The sequence below is a fragment of the Notamacropus eugenii genome, chromosome 4, assembly GCF_028372415.1.
Source record: "Notamacropus eugenii isolate mMacEug1 chromosome 4, mMacEug1.pri_v2, whole genome shotgun sequence".
NCBI lineage: Eukaryota > Metazoa > Chordata > Mammalia > Diprotodontia > Macropodidae > Notamacropus > Notamacropus eugenii.
The window spans coordinates 12,222,097-12,238,366 of NC_092875.1; the positions used below are offsets into that span (position 1 = coordinate 12,222,097).

The window sequence follows — 16,270 nt, forward strand, 5'->3', positions numbered from 1 at the left end:
GGTAACAACTTCATGTCAGTTCAGGGACTGGCACGTTGGTCCAGCTCTTCTCTGTTCTCTGGCTCATACATGTTTAGGTGGAGTGGACGTAGATCTCAGCCTAAATGTGTGGGCATCTGCGCCCTTCAAGGAGGCCTTTCAGGAGCTATCAGGAGCGATTCCTTCTGAGTGTCCTTGAATTTGTAGGGAGGCCTCAAGACTGCTCAGCACTTGTGACAGTTCTGCGAGGCTTGTTATGCCTCTGTGCCCACCCCAGTTCTAGTGCAGAGCATGTCCCCAGAGCCCTTAGAAGGACTCCACCCAGGAGCAGGGAGAAGTACAGGGGTGATGGTGTGGAGGCTGAGGAGTGGTGACCACAGCATCGTCTCTAAGTGGTGGTTTCACTGCTGCCATCTTAGTCTCCCAGGGAACAAATGACACCCAGGTCTTTCCAGTGCTGCTGTATGGAGCAGCTTGCTCTCCTGAGCCAGGTGTTGCTACCAGGTCCTGCCCACCCTTGTCTCTGTGCTCTTCTCTGCTCTGCTGTCCCCAAGAGGCTCCCTTGTCCAAACCCACTTCAGATGATGCTACTTCCTCCATGGAGTCTTCCTCAATTTCCCTTCTAGCACAGACATTTTTAGCAGCACCCCACTTAAACATATCTTTAATAAGGCACAATGTGGGCATGGATTCACGGACACCTCCCCCCCACCAGATTGTGTGACCCCCTGCTGTCTGCCCTCCTCTACTTGACCACAAGGGCAGGTTTTCTTTGGGTTTCCCACAGGGTTGAGGGGGAGCTGGATCCACAGTAATGACAAAGATTAGTCTGAAATATAAGAGGTCATCCTGGCCCCCAGTGGCAGTTTCCTCCGGGAAGGACTTTTGACTCTCCTGGTGGCTGATTGTTGCACAGGAATCTCCAGAATCTGCTGATTCTGACTGCCATTAAGGCTGACCGCACACGGGTGATGGAGTACATTAACCGACTGGATAACTATGATGCCCCAGACATCGCCAACATCGCCACCAGCAGTGAACTGTATGAAGAAGCATTTGCCATCTTCAGAAAGTTTGACGTGAACACATCGGCCATTCAGGTGAGCCAACACTCAATGTCACTGGCACTCCCTGGGGGGAGGGGGGCTGTGAACTGCAGGGGTGAACCCGGTGTAGGTGACATTACCACCTGGCTTCCGGGGACTTGACACTAATGCCCAGAGGAGGCTTAACCACAAGATGGTGAGAGTGAGGAGCCTGCCGCCCATCACTGCATGAAGGCGTAAAAATGAGAACGTCATCAATGAGGAGCCCCCCCAACCGCCCCCCAGCAAGTTAATCAGGAGACCCTTAAATGCTCATTTTGCCTTTGATCACACTCCTGGAGCTGCCTGCATTATCAGTTCTGGGGAGGACTTTTGTTATTTTTACTTAAAGAAGATTCTTTTGGAGAATAGCAAATATTTTTATAAGCCTAGTTTTCTCATCACATACTTAAAGATTTTTTAAATGTTCCCTACTGAGTCAAGTTGAAATGAACAATTTTATGTCTCATTTGCATGCAGCAGAGACACAACTTTTCAAAAGTCCTTAAATCACAAGTACCTATTAATGAAGTCCTTAAGAATAACAGTGAATGCAGTTTTCAGAGGAAGAAATTAAAGCTATCTATAGTCATATGAAAAAATGTTCTAAATCATTATTGATTATAGAGAAGCAAATCAAAACAACTCTGAGGTACCACATCATACCTATCAGACTGACTAACATGACAGAACAGGAAAATGATAAATGTTGGAGAAGATGTGGGAGAGTTGGAACACTGATACATTGTTGGTGGAGCTGTGAGCTGATCCAACCATTCTGGAGAGCAATTTGGAACCGTGCCCAAAGGCTACAAAAATGTGCATACCCTTTGACCCAGTTATACCACTTCTAGGACTGTGTCCCAAAGAGATCATAAAAATGGGAAAGGGTCCCACATGTACAAAGATATTTATAGCAGCTCTCTTTGTGGTGGCCAAGAACTGGAAATCAAGATAATGCCCATCAATTGGGGATAGCGTGAACAAGTTGTGGTATATGAATGTAATGGAATACTATTGTGCTATAAGAAATGATGAACAGGCAAACTTCAGAAAAACCTGGAAAGACTTATATGAACTGATGCTGAGTGAAAGGAGCAGAACCAGGAGAACACTGTACACAGTAACACATACAGTGTGTGAGGACTATTTCTGATAGACTAAGCCCTTCACAGCAATGCAAGGACCTAAAACATCTCCAAAGGACTCATGATGCAAAATGCCATCCATATCCAGAGAAAGAACTATGGAATTGGAATGCAGAATGAAGCAGGCTATTTTCTCTTGTGTTATGTTATATTATGTTTTGTTTTGTTTTTTCTCATGGTTTTTCCCATTTGTTTTAATTCTTCTGTGCAATATGACTAATGTGAACATGTGTTTAATAAGAATGTATGTGTAGAGCCCATATGACAGTAAGTGCTGCACTCAGCAGAGTGCAGTAGGAATCAGCCACCCTGGCAGCAAGAGCTCTGCACCCCCAAGGAGATGCCAGGGGTCTCCCCATCTGGAGTCAGGGGCTGCTTGGTCATTCTGGCACACACTTCTTTGCCAGTCCAGAGCCATGAGGCCCTTGGCCAAGATTTTACACCAGCAGCTGGGCTCAGGACTTAGACGCTCCCAGGAGCAGCCTCGCCCCAGCCCCAGCTCAGGTTCTTCTGTCAGACCGTAAGGATGCTTTGGGGAGCAGACGGTAAGGTTTTTGTTTAAAGAAGCACAGAATTGCTCAGAGACATTTAAGTTTGGACTTAGAGCTCATTGATACTGAGCCCCTAGCTTTACATCTGCTTACCTTCCCTTCTCCCATCTTACAGGTCTTGATAGAACACATCGGGAATCTGGACCGTGCATATGAATTTGCAGAAAGATGCAATGAGCCAGCAGTGTGGAGCCAGCTGGCCAGGGCCCAGCTGCAGAAGAACTTAGTGAGAGAGGCCATTGACTCATACACCAAGGCGGATGACCCCTCCTCTTACCTGGAGGTTGTTGAGGCTGCCAGCAGAAATGGTGAGTGAGCTGCCCACCTTGGGGCATCACTGTCCCCTGCCCTGTCATGGGACATGTGGTCAGCAAGCAAGAGCCAAAAGGAATCCAGGGGGACTTGCATACATAGCGCTTTTTAATGGGAGGGTGGATTTAGACATAGAAGAGGATTGGAGGAAGCATGGCTGTGCAGGGAAAGTGAGACCCATTAGAAAATCTGCTGTCCACGGCGTGACAGGCTCTTACCTGGACATCATCACCATGGTCATTTCTGCCATGCCACACACTGTAACCTCTCCTCATCTTTTCAGGGTTCCAGTGGTTAGCCAACCTTCTGCTAATGAGAATCTTGTTACTGGACTCTATTTGAATTCTTTTTAGCTTTTTGTCATCTAGCGAAACTGAATGATATTGGCAGGGCATTGAGAGCCTAGGGCCCGCTCTTTTTGGATTTCCTCTTGGCATGCTTCTTTAGAAGAGGCAGCTCCCAGACAGAGGAGGCCAGGGGTCTAGAGTGGCCTCATGACCCAGACTGAATCATTGCATGTCTCAGGCTCTATCAGTCAGGAGGGTTCCTCTCCAGGCACCTCCTGCACTGTGGATGCAGAGGGCTGCACACTTCCAGAGCTCCACACTTAAGAGCCTTGGTTCTTTTTTTTTCTTAATCTGTTTTCAATTTTCAACAATCACTTACTTATATCTTTGACTTTTCCCCCCTCTCCCCCATCTTCTCCCCTTCCTTCCCTGAGACAACATGCAGTCTTATATAGGTTCTACACAAACATTCTTATTAAATACATTTTCACCTTAGTCATGTTGCATAGAAGAATTAAAATGAATGGGAGAAACCATGAAACAGAACAAAACATAACACAAGAGAAAATGGTCTGCTTCATTCTGCATTCCAATTCCATAGTTCTTTCTCTGGATGTGGAAGGCATTTTGCCTCAAGAATCTATTGGGAATTTTTTAGGTCCTTGCATTGCTGTGAAGGACTGAGTCTACCAGAAAAATTCCTCACACACTGTGTTTGTTGCTGTGCACAAAGTTCTCCTGGTTCTGTTCCATTCACTCAGCATCAGATCATATAAGTCCCTCCAGATCTCTCTGAAGTCTTTCTGTTCATCATTTCTTATGGCGCAATAGTATTCCATTACATTTATAGGCCACAACTTGTTCAGCCATTCCCCAATAGATGAGCATCCCCTCGATTTCCAGTTCTTGGCCACCACAAAGAGAGCTGCTATAAATATCTTTGTACTTGTGTGTTTTTTCCCATTTTTATGATTTCTTTGGGATACAACCCTAGAAGCAGTATTGCTGGGTCAAAGGGCATGCACATTTTTGTAGCCCTTTGGGCATAGTTTCAAATTGCTCTCCAGAATGGTTGGATCAGCTCACAGCTCCACTAACAATGAATTAGTGTAACACCTCTCCCACATCTTCTCCAACATTTATCATCTTCCTGTTTTGTCATGTTTGCCAATCTGATAGGTGTGATGTGGTACCTCAGAGTTGTTTTGATTTGCTTTTCTCTAATCAATAATGATTTAGAACATTTTTTCATATGACTACAGATAGCTTTAATTTCTCCCTCTGAAAACTGCCTGTTCATATCCTTTGACCATTTATCAACTGAGAAATTACTTGTATTCTTGTACATTTGACTCAGTTCTCTACATATTTTAGAAATGAGGCCTTTATCACAGACGCTAGTTCCAAAAATTCTTCCCCAGTTTTCTGCTTCCCTCCTAACCTTGGTTGCATTGGGTTTGTTTGTGCAAAACCTTTTCAAATTTAATGTAATCAAAATTATTCATTTTGCACTTTATAATGTTCCTTTTTTCTTGTTTAGTCAAAAATTTCTCCGTTTTTCATAAATCTGACAAATACATTATTCGTTGCTCCACTAATTTGTTTATAGTATCAATCTTTATACCTAGATCATGTATCCATTTGGACTTTATTCTTGTGTATGGTGTCAGGCATTGATCTGTGCTCAGTTTCCGCCACACTGTTATCCAGTTTTCCCAGCAATTTTTGTCAAACAGTGAGTTCTTATCCCAGAAGCTGGGGTCCTTGGGTTTATCAAAAAGTAGATTGCTCTGTTCATTGACTACTCTGTCTTGAGACATAACCTATTCCATTGCTCTACCCCTCTGTTTCTTAGCTAGTACCAAGTGGTTTTGGTAATTGCTGCTTTATAATGCAGTTTGAGATCTGGTAGGGCTAGACCACCTTCTCTAGCATTTCTTTTCATTAGTTCCCTTGATATTCTGGACCTTTTGTTCTTCCAGATGAATTTTGATATTATTTTTCCTAGCTCTAGAAAAGAATTATCTGGTAGTTTGATTGGTATGGCACTGAGCCTTGGTTCTTAGGAAGGTTGTTTGAAACATTTCATCACTGATTCCTGTGACCACTGGTTACACTCAGCTGCTTCTGTCTGGTTCAGAGACTTACCCTGATGGCTCAAGTAGTGGTACAGACAAGTGCCAGCCTTTCTCCTCCATCCTGCTCCGTCTCTACCTGTTCATTGGCTGTGAGTTTCTTTTTTTCACTGGCAAGGTTCTCAAGTAAAATGCCTGGCCTCCACAAGACATAAAAGGCCCCTTGTCTCAACTCTGGATTGCATGTGTTGCCCAGGCTATAAGGCCACCAATAGGAACCAGATGGGCTACCAGATTTCCAGCCATGGGTTATATTTTGTGTTTCTTTCTTTCCGCAGGTAATTGGGAAGATCTAGTTAAATTTTTACACATGGCCAGGAAAAAGGCCCGAGAGTCCTATGTAGAGACAGAGCTTATTTTTGCTCTGGCTAAAACAAACCGCCTCTCTGAGCTGGAGGAGTTTATCAATGGGCCGAATAATGCCCACATTCAACAGGTAGGTGTTGGGTAGTACTTCTCCCTTTCAGAATGGCAATGGCTAATTTTCTTTCTTTACTCTTGTCTTATAATTTGTCCTTCCCCAACGTGGAAGGTGGTTCTAGGGTTCATGGGAGAGTAAGTGAGCTGCTTGGGGCTCCCTGTGTTTGGAGGCAGCAGAGCCTCAAGGCCAGGACCCTGCCCGGTCATCCTTGGTCCTTCCAACTGCCCTCCCCCCCCCCCCACTTACCCAGAAGAAGAAGGTTGGCTGCCCTGAGAGGGAGGAACAACCAGGGTTTCGTACATCCCATGCCCCCCCCAGCTGTCTAAGCCATCTTTCAGCGTACATACACAATCACCTTTAGGATGAAAGGAAAGCAGCATCCTTGGCCTTTTGCAGAAAATGCAGAGCAAGGCTAGGAAGTGACAGGATGTTGTTTGTGTCAGTCATTGAATGTCACCAGTGAGTGTCCCTGACAGGAGGATGGCTTTCCTCCTCGTTCCTTACCCAGTGAACTTTCTTTCAGAGCAGGGCATCTCTCTGACTGCAGCATACTGAAGATAAGCCAGCACCTCAGCCTTTAAGCTTTGCTTTAAGCACCAAGAGGGGTGACTGTTTGGGGCCCCGGATATGACCTACAGGGCTCTCTGCCCTTGCTATGAATGTGTGGTCCAGCCCAGAAAGAAAACAGGAAGGTTTAGGATGGGCAAAGTCCCAGCTCGGAGCTCTGACCACAACCCCAGCTGGTCTCCAGGCCCAACTACTTCCCCCTCAACAGATACCCTGGCCAGCACTGAAGCTCAGAGGTCCCAAGTCTGGACTCTGTGGCCTCAGCTTTCTCTTCTATAAAGGGAACACAAAACCTAGATCTCTAAGACCCTCTCCGGTTAGGACCAGCAACCCAAAAGATCATTGGGATAGTCCTGTCATTCACGTTGGCTCTGGTGATGGCCCTCCACGTCTTAGCATCTCCCCTGCTCCCTACACTAGGTATTCAACCTTAAACCCATCCCTGCCCAAGTCTTTGGACCTGCCTGGCCCAGAGTAACTGCTTCTCTTTTGGTCAGCAATCCTGAGGGTCTTCCCCTTCCAGTTTGATTTTTTTTTTTTGATTAAAGGGACCATCCCTTGATTCACTTCTTAAAGAGACTTCCTATTCACTGAATGGGCTTTACCTCACTCTCAACAAATACCTGAAAAAGCCTTAGCCTAAAAGGGCCAGGGTCTCCCATTGCATCCTGGGTCATCTCCAGTCATTCTGATGAATATCTGGTCACTGGATCCAGATGCTCTGGAGAAGAAGTGAGGCTGGTGACCTGCACAGCCCTCCCTCACTCAAAACCAAGTCAAGTGCAAGTCATGTCATCATCTCCCTGATGTCACAGTCCTCTTCGAGAATGAAGGACAAACACAAAAAATGTTCCTTCTTTATTTGAGAGAACCGGGCTGTCACACAGAGGGGCTTCCCTCAGCCCGCCTCTGCTTTCCTGCCACGTAGGAGGGTGAATCCTGGCCTGCGCTCCTCTGGGCATAACTCAAGAGGGAGACCACTACCCCAAAGGATTGTTACTTGATTGGCAAAATTGGCCTTTTATTTGGGAGCGAGGAGATAAATGTAATGATGCCATTGATCACCATTAATAATACTAAGTGGTATATTTTCTTCATAGGGCAAAAGTCATGTTTTTATTATTATTTTTTAATTAAAATGTATAATTTTATTTATATAATTTATTTCTTATTCCTCATCACTGGCATATTTTCAGTTCTTTGAATGTAGAGAATCCAGATCTCTGTTTCAGATTGTGTCCATTGCCAGAGGGGCTTCCTCAAGCAGTGGCTTTGGGACCAAGCCTTCTCCATTCCCCTCTCCCCACCAGCCCCTCCCCAAGAGCTCTCTATAGATACTAGAGAAAAAGGCCTTTGTGCCTGGGCTTCCTGAAGGACACTGGCTGAACCCAGAGAGCAGCCACACTTGGCGTTGTTGCTAATTCAGGCTGCGGGCCACTCATGGTATTTTTCAGAACTCCTCCCAAGTGCTAGAGAAGGTCCCTCTGCTGCCACAGGAGAGTTTACCAGTCTGGCTGTGGGCTCCTGAGGCCTCTGTCCTCAGTGCCTCTCCCATCGCTGCCTGTGCACTTTGTGTATATGTGTCCTAAGGGGCTTGACTTGGGTCCTGTGCTAGGTCCCCGAGGAGCAGGCATGCTCCTGCATGGAATTAACCAGGGCATCTCTCTAGGTTGGTGACCGCTGTTATGATGAGGCCATGTATGAGGCTGCCAAGCTGCTCTACAATAACGTGTCCAATTTTGCCCGCCTGGCATCTACCCTGGTGCATCTGGGCGAGTACCAGGCTGCAGTGGACAGCAGTCGCAAGGCCAACAGCACCAGGACCTGGAAGGAGGTAACGTCTCGAATCCTGGCCACCTGACAATAGAACTGCTTGGTCTCCCATTTGTTCCATTGGGTCATTTATCCTCCATCAACCATTTTTACATTCTCATCTACTTCCAAAAACCCAGTAGTGCCTACCACTTGGTAGACTGAATCATCTTCCATCACCTTCATCCATATATCTGACCTGCCTCCCAGAATGTGTCAGTAGGCCACAAGGATCTCATCTGCCAGGCTCCATGGTGACTCTCTGGTTCCCCTGGGCTGCTGAGAATGAGGGAGGGCTGGGTTTGAAGGCTCCCTATTAGAGCCGCTCATGGGGGAGGGTGTAAGAGCCAGTGGCCCCATCAGCCTGACTCTTCTCTGAGAAGTGGGGTGAACAGGCATTCTGTAGCGCTGGGCTGTGAGGAGTGGTAGGTCTGCCCGGGGGCCCTGACTGGCTTGTCCAGCCAGGCTGGGCTCACTCTTGGGTTTCAAGGCCCCACCCCACACATGCTCCCTCCCTGCTTTGCCAAGGTCATTGGAGAAGTTGAGTACTTCCAGGTTCACTGGTACCGGGCCAGGCCCAAGTGCTTCTGGCTCCTTTTGTCCTCTTCTTTCTCCCAGGCCTGTGATTTCATGAAGCATTTTTCTGGCACAAAATCCCACTTTGAAAATAGCCTGGAGGCCCAAGCTTTCACCCTGACCACCACCATTCTTCTTGGAGGAGGCATTCCAATAATAAATAGTGATCCGGGGTCCCTGCTGTGGTGTAGGCCCTTGTGCTGCAGCTCTAACAGTTTAGGGAGATGCTGTGAAGCAGCAGCCAAGGTCCTCCTTTGTTCCTCTCTTGCAGGTGTGCTTTGCCTGTGTGGACGGACAAGAATTCCGCCTGGCCCAGTTATGTGGCCTCCATATTGTCATCCATGCAGACGAGCTTGAGGAGTTGATCCGCTATTACCAGGTGAGCCTGAAGACCCACTGGGCATCATCCCCTCCCCTCAGATCTCCTAACTGGCTCCCTGGTTACAGTTTGCCAGCATTTCCACAGCTTTCCATGCCTAGAAGAGAACAGGGGCCTCGATGCTGTGCTCATATCATGTCTGTCCTTTGTGACTTAGGGCATATTTGAGAAAGGTCTTTGAGACTGAGGGACAATCGAGTTTTGTCCTCAAGGCCTCATTGGGCCCCTGTTTCATTTTGGGAAAAGTCAACATTGTGCTGGTTTTGAGATGCCATGTCTTTGCCTCCACTCCAGCAACCTTCTGGATAGGTGGGCAAGGCTGGTGGTGGCAGGATCTGAGGATGAAGAGGGGTGGGGGCCTGTTCCCTCCTCCATGGGCCATGATTTTAGTCTCTAGATGGAGAAATTGAAATGGGATTGGGGAGTGTGGAGGCTGGAGGGAGAGGGCCAGGGAACCAGCTGAGCCCAATTAAAATCCAGAGTGGGTTTTCTTTATTTCATTTGTTAGAAGGAATTGCATGCTGGGTGGAGGAAAAAGGAATATTCAGGATGAAGGCAATATGAAAACAAAAGATCTCAATATAAATTTAAGGTAGACACAGAAATGCTGATTAACGCTTAAGATTTCATAATGCTGAGGGGACCATAGTATGAAGAAAGGCCTTCAATGGTCCCACTCAACAGACACTAAGCATCTGCTGGCAGATCAGCCCTGACAGGCAATTCCTGGTGCCCAGATAAGTAACTGACACAGGGGGCTGGGAGCAGGCCAGGACAAGGCTTCCATCCTAGTGAGCTTGGATGACTGTTACATCTGGGCCATCCTGAGGGTACTTGGGTCTGATCAGGGGCCCTCGTCCCCTTTTGAAATGACTTTGTATTATTTTGTAAACATGTTAACAAGCATTTATTAAGTGTCACTTGTGTGCAAGGCCCTGTGGTGAGCTCTGGGGCCTACAAGGAGGCCTTCCAGGGGCCCATCATCTAATGGGAGAACACACGTAGGGACCTTGACTGAAAACCCAGCCTCCTCAGGTCAGTCTTGGGGAAGAATCCCCAGCTACGCTCACATTCCCGTTCTAACCTTCTCCGTGCCGTTGGTAGCCACTTGTCCTCACTGGCAAGTCCCTGGACTGCTGGCCCTGTGTCCTTGTAGAAAACAGGCTGGTGGCTCTCCACTTCCCTCCTCAGTCTAGAATAGCCTCAGCTGATCTTTTATACATATGAGTGCTCAGCAAGTTTGCCTGAACTCAGAAATCAAGAGCAGAGATTTTTTTTTCAAATTTCCAAGAAAACAATTGTCTTTCAAGTATGTTTTCTTAGATCAGGAATTCTTAACATGAGGTTCATGGGCAGATTTTAGGATATCCATGAATGTGGTTGGAAATAAAAAATTACATCTTTATTTTCTCATACCTCACACTGAAACTGACCATTTCTTTCCGTTATGAATGGAGGCTGCAAACCCTGGTAAGCTTCACAGGACTCCAAGGGGTCCATGGCACCAAAACAATTCCAGCTCAGAGATGCTGCATGTAGGCAACAGAAGCAGTGGCTGCCTCTCCCTGCACCCCAGGGGTAGCAGCTGTGAGTGTGAGCACAGTGCAGACAGGGGTGTGCTACCCGAGTCTGAGCAGCTGCCCTCGGTCTCGTGGTGCCAGAACCATGTGTGAGCTGGTATCTGGGATCCTGCTGAGCCCGGTAGTATGGGCGTTTCTATGTGTGTCCTTTGTTCATGGAACAGGATTTCACAGACTTCCAGGTGTCAACAATCATCACTTATCCTGGCTGATTCCTTTAGAGCCTCATTTTAATGGAGGAGCAGCTATTTCTGTTTTTTCACTTACGATTATTGCTACTGGGAGGACCTTTTTTCCCTCCAAATCAAGTAGAGGCATTTATTTCAGGTAACACACTAAGCAGGCTCCTTTTTTTATGGATGTAAATTTTTTTGAATTAATTAATTTTTAGTTTTCAGCATTCACTTCCATAAGATTTTGAGTTCCGCATTTTCTCCCCATCTCTCCCCTCCTCCCACCCCAAGAGGGCATGTCATTTGATACAGGCTCTACATGTACATTCATATTGAACCTATTTTCACATTAGTCATGTTGTAAAGAAGAATTAGAACCCATGGGAGAAACCATGAGAAGGAAGAAACAAACCGAAAAATAAAAAGAAAGGCAGATAACCTGCCTGGCTCTGCATTCAGGCCCCATGGCTCTTTCTCTGGATGTGGATGCATTTTCCACCATCAGTCCTTTGGAGCTGTCTTGGATCCTTGCATTGCTGAGAAGAGCTGAGCCTGTTACTTAGTCATCTCATCGCCCAACATGGCTGTTACTGTATACAACGTTTTGGCTTTGCTCACTTCACTCAGCGTCAGTTCATTCAAGTCTTTCTAGGTTTTTCTGAAGTCTGAAGCAGGCTCCTTCTTAAAGGACAGCAGCTCCACTACCCAGGAGAAGCTGGGGATCCTTAGAGAAGAAATCCAGGGTGGAGTGGCCCTGGTATTTTTTGGCATTTCATTGACCAGCATGCTTGAATCCCATTATCTCCTAAAGTGGGTATAAGTGATACTGGAGATAATGTCTCTTTGGATCTCAGTATCTTCTTCCCCCCTCAAGAAGTAGGCACCCAAGTTCATTTGGGGAAAAGGGTGAGATGCATGCATTCCTCATCAACCCCCTTCCAGCAGTGAGGACCCAGATTCGTTTGGGAGTCTCATCTTCTGGAACTACTTCAGACTGACAAAGGGGCATAGAGCTGTCCCTGCCTCACTGGGTCCCAAGGGGGTTGACTGGCAGTGAGCATTGCACATGTCCAGGGGATGACAGGTGGACATGGGCTGGTAGCCTTCCAGCAGGGCCATCTGAAATTTGATTGAGATCAGCCTGGAGGATACAGATTTGGTTAAAATGTTCAAAAAGCAATAAGACAATGAGCAAAAGGGGGAGAGGGGTCAGAGTTCAAAACCAGGAAGCCCAGCTTGGTGATCCAGAGGGGAACACCTGGTTGTGGACTTTGGTCATCCATTGGGCCTTTTCCAGCATGTTTGAATTATTGATATAAACATAGCATGAAGCGTTAACAAGAACATAGACTCCCCCTTAATAACTGAGTAAGAGGGGCTTGAAACATGTGGCATTCTCCATTTTGATTCCTCCTAGCCTTCTATAAATTTGTCTGTTCACATTCAAATCAAGCTATGTCATTTTTATTCTCAACCTTTCTTCTTAAAATGAAGTCAAACTTCCTCGCCCCCTGTAAGGATCTTTGTACAAAGGACTTGTATTATGGTTTGTTTCCTTGGGATCTGTTACTGCTATATGACTCTGTTTCTAAAAAGCCATTTTTGTTGCTACCAGAGCAAGGGTGGGTGTGCCTGGGTGTGCTCTTTGTGCATTTCAAGTGAGGAGTGGACTTTGCCCGCCTCTGCCTAATGAGGGCTTCCCAAGGGGAGTCCTCCCGAACAGCCAAGTTAGACCAGTTAATAAAGCTCAGTTGATGCTAAATAAAAGACCAGACTCTTCAGCCATCTTTCTCTCTGGGCAGAAGGTCTGTTTTGTGTATTCTTTTCCAAGGCAGCGTAGGACCCGTGTGGTTTTCTTTGCTTTGGTCTGCTGAAGTTTGCTTGTGCTGAGTCAAACTAGCTTCAGATGCTGCTGCTCCTTAGTACCACTGCTTTTTACTGACACCTTCCTCCAGGGTTTGCTCATTGGTGTGAGAAGTTCTCTCTGGCTTGTGTCTGGTAGGCCACACCTCAGAAAGGATGAATTCTGCACAGGAGGATGCCTGTGCAGTAAGTGTGTGAGGAGAGACCCCACACAGGGCTGGGGGATACAAAGTACCATCACATCAGGCTCAGAGGGTAAAGGGACAGCCCAGAGTCCCTTAGCTAGTGACAGAGCCAGCTCTGGCACCCCAGGCTCTCATATCCCAGGTCAACATGGTTTCCTCCCTGGGGTTACTACAGTCTTGTCCAATGGTTCTGGTTCTGCTTAGAGCAGTGTTTGACAGCAAGTGACTTTTCCTTCCCAGTTTAAAATCCCCATCCTAAGGGTGTCCTTCTTCTTCCACCCCAGGATCGTGGCTATTTTGAAGAAGTGATTTCCCTGCTGGAGGCTGCTCTGGGGCTGGAGCGGGCCCACATGGGGATGTTCACTGAGCTCGCCATCCTTTATTCCAAATTCAAGCCCCAGAAGATGCGAGAGCACCTGGATCTCTTCTGGTCCAGAGTCAATATTCCGAAGGTGAGGCTGCCCCGGATGTGAAGGGCAGTGGGCACCTTTGCCCAGGGGCTGTCCTGACCTGGAGCCTCACCCCAATCCTTGCTGTGTGCCCTCCCCCACAGGTCCTGAGGGCTGCCGAGCAAGCTCACCTCTGGGCCGAGCTCGTCTTCCTCTACGATAAGTATGAGGAATATGATAACGCCATCTCCACCATGATGGCCCATCCCGCCGCGGCCTGGAAGGAAGGGCAGTTCAAGGATATCATCACCAAGGTAATGGGGAACGGGGCGCTTTGCAGACTTTGATGCTGCCTCTCAAGCTGAGAGGGACCTGAGAGCCACTCATCAGCCCTCCCCTGCCCCAGAGCTTCTTGGTGCTGAGACTCTCCCATCTTTGCTGTTCGACAGCTTTCACCCATTTCTGTTGGTTTATTCTGTGAGGCCAAGGAGGATTCAGTTCAGCTCGCAAAACAAGCATCTAATTCCTATGTGCCAGGTGTGCTTAGTGCTGAGAATTCGGAGACACAAATGAAGAGGCTCTGATCTCAACAATTTACCTTCTGCTCTGGGGCAGGGTGGGGTATAGCTAATCAGTCCCTCTTCCACATGAGAACCCTTCAGATTTTCAAAGTGCCTGCCATTAACCCACCCCCAGGATCAGGCCCACTGCCTGTTTTGGTATGGTCCTCAAGCTGAGAATGGGTTTTATATTTTTAAGCAGAGCTTTACAAAAACAGGCTGTAGTTTGCCTACCCCTACACCAGACTAAACATCATGAGCCATTTGTGGTATGGTGGTTTGGGCCTTCACTCTTCTGGTCCCTCTGTCCTTCTCCTTGGATGGCTCCCAGAGCTGAACACACTGTTCCATGTGAGCCCTGCCCCTGCAAAGTTCACAGGACTTGTTACCTCTCTAGATCGAGCCATTGTTCCTCTGTAGACTTAAGGTGGCCTGAGGATCTTTTGACTGCTCTAGCTGCTCCCCAGAGTTTGCAGATTCTTATCTGCCTCTGCCTCATCTGTTTTGTCCCTGGAGCCCTGATCTTCTGGGCCCATCTTACCAGACTGAGTCATCGTATTGTTGCCTGACAAGCTGTCTTTGAATCCAGACATTCTTAGGAATCCCTTCCAGCTTTATGGCACCTGCATGTTTGATGAACATGCCTCTATCTTTCCCTACATTATTATTTCTTGTTCATTTTTTCCCCATTTTATTTTGAGTTCCAAATCTTCTCCCTCCCCTACCCATTGAAGAGGCAAGAAATACAAGCCCATGACAAGTTATGTATAATGAACTTCCACATTAGCCATGTTCTACCCCCCCCAAAAAAAAGCAAGAAAAAAGAGGGGAAAATAGCAGTATTTTTGAATGAGCCCTCGGAGTCCACTGGTTCTCTCTCTTTGGAGGTGACTAGCATTGATTAGAGCTGTATTACAGCACTCAGAGAAAAGCATCGTTTGGGTCCATTCAGTAGAGGTCCTTAGCCAGTCCTCCTCTATGGGTCATTGCCAGTCATTCCATCCCAGACCTGTCTGAGGAGAGCCCATGCTGCTCCATGTCCTCCATGAAATGGAGAAGTGATCAAATGCATATGTTCCAGCCACTTCTTGGGGACCTTTCTTCAGCTTTGGTTCCCTTTGATATCGTGAGTTGGTTTTTTCCCACCTGTCTCTTTAAGTTAAAAAATCTACCTCCAAAGTCACTGCTTTGACCCCCAGTCTATTATCCTCTTTCATGGAGATAACAAACCTGGTAGAGATGCCAGGGGTGGGCTGAGCTCCTGCTTGTCACCATCATCACCTGAGGCTTGACCCTTGAGATGTTGAGTTTGGAACATTTCACCACCACTCAGCAAGCCCTGATAGCCGGCTGTGTGCCCAGCACCAGAGGTCTCTTTTTCACCAACATGACTCACAGTGACTTGGTGATGGCCAAGGTGGCGTCCAAATGGGGGTGGGCAACTTATCTGTCCCACAGTTGCTGCAGCAGAAGCAAAAAAAGTCCCAGATCAAATGAGGTCAAGAAATCCAGTGAGAAACCATAGTGACTGACCTTGTCCATCCCAGAGCTGCACAAAACGTCAGCGAGGAGCCCCTGAACAGGAGGGGATGGGACCTGGCATAAAAGCTGCTGCAGCATCAGAAAACAAGGGAAGCCTCCTTGTGTGGCCAGAGCTGGGCCAGGGATACTTGTGGACTACAAGAGCAGTGTGCCTTTACGAGAAAGCCATAGGACAGACCTTGGAAATAACAGGGGTGGTTGTGACCAGTTCCATGGGGAATTGCTTTGCCTGGGGCACCAGAGGATTCAGAGGTCCCTAGCCAACTCTCTGCTGAGATGCCATAGAGGGCCCTGCAGACCCAGCACACTGAGCTTCTGTTAAAGACGTCCCTTGGGAGGTAGATCAGGGTATCTGGCAAGGGTTGAGTAGAGAAGGAGGAAGATGTGATAATAGAGCATTTATTAAATGCTTACTATGTGCCCACACTCTGGTGAGCATCGGTGAGCCTATTGCATGACAATCCCTGCAAGGAGTTTCCATCCTAAGGGGGAAGATGGCAGCCCATAAAGAAGGCCCTGGTCTGGGCAAAATAAGGTCAGAGCTGACCTCGGAGAGCCATGGGGTGCCAGGGAGGTCTCCCAGGAGAAAGGATATTGAGATAGAATGCTCCAAAAGGCAAGAGACAGAGTCAGCTTCCAGTCCAGAAGAGTGTGCCCTGCCACACTGGGGATCATCCCCAGGCACACAGGACTTGGGCATATTTCTGAGGGAAGTCTGTAGGGCAG

The 16,270-nt window shown here is 47.4% G+C and overlaps 1 protein-coding gene across 3 annotated transcripts in view; it reads left to right on the plus strand.

Moving 5' to 3' along the window:
• CLTCL1 (clathrin heavy chain like 1) overlaps positions 1–16,270 on the plus strand; it is an 85,682-nt gene that overhangs the window by 54,807 nt on the left and 14,605 nt on the right. For all 3 annotated transcript variants that reach the window (XM_072599812.1, XM_072599813.1, XM_072599815.1), the window contains 7 exons: positions 896–1,079; positions 2,879–3,071; positions 5,776–5,933; positions 8,155–8,319; positions 9,145–9,252; positions 13,338–13,505; positions 13,607–13,756. In XM_072599812.1, the coding sequence (XP_072455913.1) occupies positions 896–1,079; positions 2,879–3,071; positions 5,776–5,933; positions 8,155–8,319; positions 9,145–9,252; positions 13,338–13,505; positions 13,607–13,756 (1,126 nt within the window). The remainder of the gene's footprint in view (positions 1–895; positions 1,080–2,878; positions 3,072–5,775; positions 5,934–8,154; positions 8,320–9,144; positions 9,253–13,337; positions 13,506–13,606; positions 13,757–16,270) is intronic.